This window comes from Etheostoma spectabile, chromosome 19, assembly GCF_008692095.1.
Source record: "Etheostoma spectabile isolate EspeVRDwgs_2016 chromosome 19, UIUC_Espe_1.0, whole genome shotgun sequence".
Taxonomy (NCBI): domain Eukaryota; kingdom Metazoa; phylum Chordata; class Actinopteri; order Perciformes; family Percidae; genus Etheostoma; species Etheostoma spectabile.
This window is the reverse complement of record NC_045751.1, coordinates 3,032,784-3,042,148: the sequence shown is the minus strand read 5'-3', so window position 1 is coordinate 3,042,148 and position 9,365 is coordinate 3,032,784. Positions and strand designations below refer to the sequence as shown.

The following is a 9,365-nucleotide window of genomic DNA, read 5'->3' as shown; positions in this document are numbered from 1 at the left end:
TCTTTTAACAAGACAATGACCCAAAACACATCAGTAAGCGAGCCAAGTCTTGGTTCCAGATGAACCAGATTGATGTTATGGAGTGGCCAGCCCAGTCCCCGGACCTCAATCACATAGAAAACTTGTGGAGTCACATCATAAATGCTGTTTCTGAGGCAAAACCCAGATTGTAGTTCAATGGTCCTGGGCTGGAATACCTGTTCACAGCTGCCAGAAGTTGGTCAACTCCATGCAACACAGATGTGAAGTAGTTCTCAGAAATAATCGTTATGCAACTAAATATTAGTGCAGTGATTCAAAGTAAAGCAAACGCTTGAGACATTTTTCAATTCATACAGTAAATGTTGGAGTTCGTAAAGAAAAATGCAAATACTGGTATTTTTTGAACAGCCTAATATTCCTTTTCTTCACTTTCTGTAAAGGTAGAACACAAACTTGATCAATGTGGTCATGTTTTGATTTGGAATTGAATGTGCAGTGTTCCCAATGCATTGATATTTCGCAATGAAAAGATATTCTAAGAATTTTGAGCATTGTTCACTTTTTTTAAACATACTGCTATTATTCTGAAAACAACTGTATCTTTAAATTAACTAAACGTATCAGTCTATTGCATTTACAAATGGCCTTTAGAGGCATTTCTTTTCTCTATTTAATCTTTAAATATCAGTACTGTCCTCTGTCACGACAAGCCTTATCAACCATGATGTTTCCATTCGAAATAGAGCAAGATTGCTTATGCATTTTGGGTTATCTTTTGTCTTTGACCACTGGGCCGGCAGCTAAGGCTACGCTGTCTGTTATCAACAATCTGCCTCCAGCTCTGGACTGAGAAACTGGCCCTGCTGATAGCTCGCCAATCCCATCCTGGCCTAATTCAGAGGAAGATGCAGGGCAACACAATAAGTTGTTCTGGTTGCATAATGCTTGTAGAATATCTACTACACAAACTAAAAAAAAAAACTAAATGAGTTACAGTATGTGTCCTTTATGTTTAAACCAAACATTACTATACAACAATGCAACATTCTCAATAAGCAACAGACCAATGTTGTCTGAAGCTAGCAATGAAGTGTTAATCCCAGTATTATGAAGCTAATGCAATGTTATAAGTTTATCAATGTTATTGCTGCCAGGAACACCTTCATAATGACCTGTTGTGCAGTTTACATGACTATTGCTATAAATGTTATTTTTTAAATAAATTCCACCATTAGTATCTTGATCCTATTAAATCGTGTGGCAGTTCATAAAAGATGTGGGGCAGCGGATATTAGTGGTCCTAATTTGTGCCGGTGCTATTAAAGATATGCAGCTTGATTCCTCAGTGTTTATGCTGGTGGTGGCAACATAGTGAGACAGATGCCAATGCCAATTATACATTGACCACAGATTGTTGGGCATTGATCTTGAGTTATACATTTGCTCAAACATATTATTATTTTAAAGATACACATTACAAATTTGTAAGCAAATATTATCAACAAGCTCAGAAGTGGAAGAAATGTGCAGATACAGCAAATTTTCTCCAGGTTAAAGAAATCAGTTTTCACTTGGGATTTTTGTCTCATTGGTCAAGAAGCAAACACTTATACTTTTCCTTTTCTATCCAGCAGTAAATCAGATTATACATAGTGTGTCGTTGTTAGCTTAATTTGCATTACTATTTCAATGTATTTGCCTTATGGCTATTGCACATGGCCACTGCATTGTCAATGCAGAAAAAATACATTATTCAGCCGTATACTAAAGGAGCTCTCTAGCTTCCTACAGATGTATTCACTCAGACAAGAGGACAACACAGTAAAGGTTGTCCAATAACTGTCCCGATGCTGGGATCAATTTTGAGCAATGCAATTACCATTAGGGCAGAAAATAGATTGCATTATGTTGAAATTTCATTGCACATGTATGGCTAACCCTAGGCTCCAACCTACCATCTTACCTGCCTTTGGATTGATATTATGTTTGTGTATGAGTGTGTTAGGGGGTGAGGGGGGAGGCTTAGTACGTGTGTTTGTTCACACACAGAGAAAGAAGGGTTTCGCAGCACACTGTGCCACGGATCGATACATTACTGTCAACTGTGTGTGTGTTCCTACCAAGAGACACCACTTTGTTTGATGCCAAAACAGTTTCACTATAGTCAAGCCGATAACGTAATAATGTTTTTTTATGATTATCATGGAGGCAAAGTTGTGACAGATATTCCTGTGTATTTGACAGTTTGCTAAGTCAAGGACATTACACTTTAATGAACAAAAGACCAAAGTAGTTTTTGCTTGTTCTCCAAAAAACACAAAAGGTGACAGAGTGCGCAAGAGAAAAAATGAAACCTAAATGGCATTTAAAAAGCCGTGATTTTGGTTTGAAAATTTGCAAAAAAGAGCTATGACACAAAAATGATTGTGCTAAACATGCCTACATTGTGTGCTAGATGCTTAGCACCATGCTTACATACTGTAGGACCCCTGCTGTTGGGCCAAATGTAAATTAAAGTGCAGAAATTACGTCAAGGATACAGGACTGTTTGCAGATCACTGTCTTATGTATTTTAGTACAAGTATGTGTGGTAATTGAATAGATGACACTGGGAATTGTTCACATATCCCAACTGGAAAATTGCCATTGACTGAAAGTAACCTATATTTAATGTGGACAGTAAGATGCTGCTGCACTTGCTTGGCGAGGCTTAAGTTAGCTCATCTGGCTCATGTGTTTAGCACACAAACAACCCAGAAAAGAAAGCTTATACATTAGAATTTGACAACTTATTTTTTTACCAAACTACTTTGAGAGATTTGTTTGAGCATTTTAAAGGTCATATAGCACACGGATGCAACGCCATCTCCAACTAAAGAAATCACTTAGGTAGTATTGGGTGAACTGGATAAAGAAGAGAGAGGCTAAAAGAGAAAAAGGAGGGCAAAAAAAAAATGTATTGCCAATTTCCTCAACAGTGAAAATTATACTTTAGAAAATCTTAAATGTCAGAGAACAGCCCATCCTTTTAAATCAAATCTCTCACTTTACTGAAGAGGTCACACAACCCTCCGGTGCATGAGTGAGCTCAAAGCTGGGTTAGTGAGTTGCTACGCATTTCATAACAGCACAGACAAAAGAATTACATACACCAAGAAAGCTGGAGAGAAGCTTCAGGATCCCTGTAGTGGAGTTGTAAGCATTTCGCCAGTCATAGGGTGGCAGGCCTGGTGGACGACCCTTTGGAGGCCCGTTGTACAGGAAGTTGGCCAGCAGGCTTGCTGTCCATTGTGTGCCGTTGAGACGCTGGTTGAGGAGAGCAGCAAACACTGGATTCGCCAGCAAAGCCTGATTTCAAAGGCAAGGAGATGGGTTTAATTATAGTTACTCTGGTTACTAGAGATAGGTTTAGAATGAATGTGGCATGAATGTAATGGAATTGGAATGAGGACCAAAGCATTTTAGACCACAATGTATTATTTTAGACGGGAAAGCATGGGAGGTCAGCTTTGTGCTTTGGTGGCAGTGACATTCATTTTTCTGCAGCATTAATTAGGAGCGTTTAGATAGATGGCACAATTGTACTTCAGGCTCTGGGATACACATCAAATAATCTTCTGGCCAAGAAGTGCTCATGTACAGTTCACAGCATAAATGTACAGTATACATGCACATACAGTAGCATATGCACATTTGAATGGACACACATAATGAAAGTACGAAAATAAATGTAAACTAAAACTGTGCACAAACATACATACGTACATCAAACATACACACAAACAAAAATCACGTGCACAAAACAAAGGTAAAGGTTAATGCTAATCCTCCCAATACTAAAATGATAAAAATGTATGTCAAGTCTCTTTCAGGTCATGGATCAAGCTGTAATTGCTCTAATTATATTAATAAAAGTAATATGCTTTTCTGGGAGCAAACCTAACATTGCCACAAGTACTTAACCCGTCACACTGTAAATACAATACATGAATATGGATATGTATTTTTGTTGTGAGAAAGAAATGGTTATGATCTCCTCAAATAGCTCTTGCATAATAAGATATTTTTACTCCCACCAACTGGTTTTAATGTGTTGCCCTCTATTTAGTAGCCATAACTATTCCACTCACTCCCACCCAGTATGGTCATATTTTTAGACTGCTGTAAAATTAACGCCCAATTATTAATATGAACCTGTTCCTGTAATGACAGTGTTACTACACAAACTTAACATTACAGTAATAATTTACCTGTCATGTTGTACACAAGGAAAACTGAAAAGGAGCATAAACCCGCTGAGATAATAAGTTATTTTAAATTACCCATACACTTGTAATTTTAGGGTAAAAAACATGACTACTCTTTCCAAACCACTCATTTCAGTAGTTGATCGTGTACGGTTCTTATCTACAAGTGGACAATGTTGAAAAAAGAAAGAAATTCTAAGTTGAGATTTATATATATTCTGACCAGTGTGCTCTGTGACATTTCAGTGTCAACACTTCTGATGATATTCTGCTTAACCTTAGGACAACGTTTCAAATTAAGTAATCTCTATGCTGCATGTGACCTTTTAAAAAATCAGTACATCCATCTTAGTGGGTGCTACAATAAGGACATAAGCCATCAAGAATTAGTGTATTTTAAAGTATGTGAGTCATTTTGAAATAGTAGTCACATGTGGCCTTTGCAGATATGCCGTTTAAACTTGTTGGTCATGTATACATGTTTGTCATGGGAGGATCTCTTAGTGAGGAAGTGAAATGTATTTGCTTACATTTATAAATAGTCAAAACCTTGTGGCAAATGGCCAATGAGAACTCACTGAAATGCAAACTATGTTTAAAAATGTTTAAATAGGTGACAGGTTAAATGGTGGTGCACAAATGTTGATATTTGCCTATGTGGGGAACTATTCAATTTAATGTCTAGACTACAAAAGTGTTTTTTCTGCAAAAACAATGGGTCCTGTTATATTAAGTAATTACCTCTCCATATAGTAGCAAGTGATTCACAGGAAATGGCATACATGTAACCAGTGTAATTGAATCTTCTTGATAACAGCTTGGCTGTTTACACTTTGCTTTCTTTACACCATGTCAGAACTGTATTAAGTTACAGCTAATGCAAAGGAATGCCCTAGTGCTGCTGCATGCTTCACAAGCCTTAGAGCAGTGTATTTACCATTGCAGTTAGCTTAATTGTTCACCGAAAATTTGACATTAAAGACATTTTCTGCATGTCTGGGCAGCAGATCACTGTTATTACATATATTACAGGGGGGAATGAAATAAAAAAGGACCAGCTACAGTAAACTGTTTGATAAAGAGTTCTTCAACTTCTGTGCTCTGCTGTTATGTAGAAAACTATTTGTGCCAAGTGCAGCATCAAATCAGATCGCAGTTGCTCATGGCATCATGGAAAAAGGCCGATCACTGACTTCTTTATGAAAACAAAGTGAGAATTCTGGGACCTGCGGTATTAAACTGCACTTGCTGTTACCATGGTTACCATGGGTGTTGTCAAATCAACTTAAAGATTACAACTTAAACGTGTAAACACTATGTAAAGCCATGGGTAGTTACGTCAAACACATTTTTTTTCACCCAATTTTATTTGTAATCCATCTCTGTACAGTCCTGTATGTCTCTGTACGTCTCTGTATGTCCTTCAATCCGGCTCTGCACACTAGATCTTTTATCTGTCTAGATCTGTATGTAGTTGTGGTGGGGATGGTAATTTGTCCATCAATGCAAAAACGTGTCTGCGACCTTGAAAAACCTCTGAAGATGACAAACCTCCGAAGCCACCAGCTTCGCAGCGCAATGTGGAGACGGAGAGAGAGAGAGCCAGGCTGGGAGAAAATGAAGACAAAGGACGAGAGCCGGTCCATTTGTGTAAAGGTTAGGGCTAGGGTAATGAATACCCTGGCTATATGGAGCTTCCAATGTCTGCTCCCCTCCAGCTGCCTATAAGCTCATTTGGAGTGACACTGGAGTAATGTCAGTGTCAAGGAAATACGGTGAGAGGCAAAGAGAGTGGGAAGGAGAGAAAAACGGAGGGAGAGAAGTGGTGGCAAAGAGTCCATGTCCTCTACTTCTATAGATAATCCTTTCAGCCAGTATGAAAATTATCCTGCACTTATCCATAATTACTTTCCTCCTTTGGTTTCCATATCTAGCAGAAAGTGCAACAAATTGATAATCTCACCTGCAGTATATATAAGGCTCATCATTTCATTTTTTTTTCAGATTTTTATAGAGAAATTCCACGATTCCAGTGTTTTTGCATTTAAAAGTGGTTGCATTTTTTGCTGAAACACACATACAGGAAGGTTTTTTTCTATGACTAGCCCAGCTTGAAAAAAATGCAGTTGAATGAAGAAAAAAATGTGTCAATGAGACACTGATCATGTGCCAGAGACCTTCTAAGTAATTAAAAAAGAAAAGAAACTGAGTTTTGCCATCACCGTAACGTTGTCAGGCAACCAGTAGATAAGCTGTTAAGTCTAGCACATAAACCCCCCGGAAAACAACATAGTTGTTTTGTACTTTTTTATCAACAAAGGAAACGACACACTAATGAATACATTGTAGTTAATTAGTGAGCTTTCATGGTACAAGTAGGTGACTAGCTGTTTCCCTGTTTCCAGTTTTTAAGCTAAACTAATGCTCTCCTGGATGTTTCTTCCCATGTACTGTATAGATACAAGAGTGGTATCAATGCAACTCTAGGCAAAAATTCAAAAAAAGCATATTTCTCAACATGTCAAATAATTCCTTTAGGTTTGTACTGTACAAGTTAAATGTGAAACCGCACTCACTTGTCATCTGCTGTGAAACTAGACACTAAACTTTCCTGAATACCTAAGAAAAAATAAATAATGTTAGCCACAGTCTTTTTGTTGTAGTGCTTCTCAGCGCAGAGTCTTACCCGTAATGAATTGACTTGACTGCTATTTTGGAGGAAATCCCAGACACGTGGCCCTAGTTCATCCCACAAATCAGCGAGCTCTTTAAGCATAGCCAAGGCATGGAATGTGCTGTTTGCCTGTAACAAAAAAACAATATTACAAAAAAAATGTATATAGAGTATATAGTTATCACACCTTTCCCTGACTGAGAGCATACCCACTGAGCCTTTTCTACTCGCTGTGAGCCAATCCAGACATGAAAGTACTCCACATCTGCACATTTCTGCTAATCCCTAGAGGAACTCATCAGATTGTAACACTGCCACCCCCCACGGTGACAAATGTAAATGGGGTTATTTACCCCTGAACATTGACTTGTAAACAATCTGACTATGTCTGGTGTGAAAAGGGCCCCCTGCGTTAGCACCGGGCCACTTGCTGTGAAGTCGGCAGATTTTGCTCATTCTCATTATGTATTATCAATGCAAAATCCCCACTGCCTGCCTGTTGTTTGTTTTGCTCACGCAAATGCTAATATCTTGGAGAAATGTCATGTCATGAAAATGCATTTCATTCACCACGTTCTCTAAACAGGCCTCCTGACTAACTATTGTATTATTTTAGTGTTTATTCCCCAGGTGATAACTTTGTGTCACATGCAGTGTTTTTCATTCCCCCCCACTGGAGGCTTCTTCACTACTTCACAATACTGATACATGCAATTGGCCTGATCTTATGCATCGAGTATATATACATTCAAATACTGTGTATCAACAAAACAAAGACAATGTTTTTTTTGGCTTTCACTAAACTTGTTCATACCATACACTGGTAAGAGCAAGATATTCAGCTACTATTTAAGTTCAGAAAAAGTCAGTGTCCATGTAAATGTTTTTCATTTCTCTTACCTCTTTCATCATGAGGCGAACAGCAGGTGTATCAGGTGTGTAGAGGACTTTGCCTTGCAATAACGGCTTGAAGGTGTTCCAAATGTAGCGCAGACCAGGTGTGCCCTCCAGGGTGTTGACAAGAGTCTGACAAAAAGCATCTATATAAGAGAAAGAAAGAGGAGAAACGAGAGGGAAAGTCAAGCCAAGACCAATAAAGTACTAAATTTCAGAATCCCGTGCTAATGTACGTATGCTCCAAGAGTAGTCCCAAGCCGTTTCATCTATATAAAATCATTGAATTTGCAGCATCCAAGACGCAAACATGATAAATACTGCACATGAGCTTGAAATACATACAATAAGTTTATGTTTATTTCTAACTGCTTTTTAAGGTCTTGCGTTAAGCACTTTGACTTGGACGGTTGCTGAGATGCTATATAAATAAAACTGCCTTGCCCTACTATAACAACCCTCACAATATTTTTTCACAATCCGGAGTGAGCAAATATGAACACAGTATGCAATAAGGCATACATCTTAACTATTTATTTGCATATTTATCACTAAACCAGACATCTTCCCTATCTTTTAGAATTTATTTTAAAGTCTTTCTCTTAGTTTTCGAGGCACTAAATGGCCTCGCCCCCTTTTATATCACGGACTCCATATCATTTTATGATCTTCCACGAACCCTTGGATCCTACACAGCTGCTCTTTTAACTGTTCCCAAGGTTGCCACAAAAAAACCTCTGGGGATGTTACTTTTAAACAAAACCTCAAAACGTATCTTTTTAATAAAGTCTGTAACTAGCAGCTGTCCGTTATAATCTTTTAAAATTTTCTCTAATTTTAAGATAATAGTAACATTCATTTCCTCCCCTCCTCTTTGTGTATGCGTATGGCTTTAAACTTGTATTTTCAGTACGTTTGTCTTTGCTGCTGAATTTTAAAACACTTTGTGCTGCATTCTGCACATGAAAGGTGCTTTATAAATAAAGTTAATTCCTTCTTATTTTTTAATAATTTCCAAACCTATATCTTTCGACAGATATATCTGTCTTAGAAATATCATCTATCTAATAAAGCGAGACGTATCTGTATGTATGCATGTATGTGGGTCCATGTTCGGGGCGTGCACGTCACACGCAGACGCCACACAAACTCAATAAACACCTTTTTGCCAACACCAAATATCAAACAAAAGCCAGACACTACATTGCATTAAGTTGCTCTAAACTGTAGCCTACATTCACCACTTCTTTACAGAGGCAGAACATAAGGTAATCCCTAAGATTATTCCTTCACAGCGCTGTGCAATGCGAGGAATCTCAGAACTGAACCGGGCAGACCCAGCAGTTTTCATCAGACTCACCCCGGGTCGGGTTAATTAAGTCTAACTTAGGCTAACTTACAACACTAACAACATTACCGTCACCAAAATACCCCCGCAAATCAAATTCATACTTTACCGTTAGCCATCAAGCCACTAAACCTGTATGGAAATTAGGATCTCTCTCCGCGCACATACATACATACATACATACATACATACATACATACATACATACATATACACACAC

General features: G+C 38.1%; 1 protein-coding gene across 7 annotated transcripts in view; it reads right to left on the bottom strand.

The window, feature by feature from the left end:
- Nucleotides 1-9,365, bottom strand: part of LOC116707246 (phospholipid-transporting ATPase ABCA1) — a 198,336-nt gene that overhangs the window by 110,130 nt on the left and 78,841 nt on the right. For all 7 annotated transcript variants that reach the window (XM_032544513.1, XM_032544514.1, XM_032544515.1 and 4 more), the window contains 3 exons: nt 7,804-7,943; nt 6,916-7,032; nt 3,133-3,330 (listed from right to left, as the gene is read on the bottom strand). In XM_032544513.1, the coding sequence (XP_032400404.1) occupies nt 3,133-3,330; nt 6,916-7,032; nt 7,804-7,943 (455 nt within the window). The remainder of the gene's footprint in view (nt 1-3,132; nt 3,331-6,915; nt 7,033-7,803; nt 7,944-9,365) is intronic.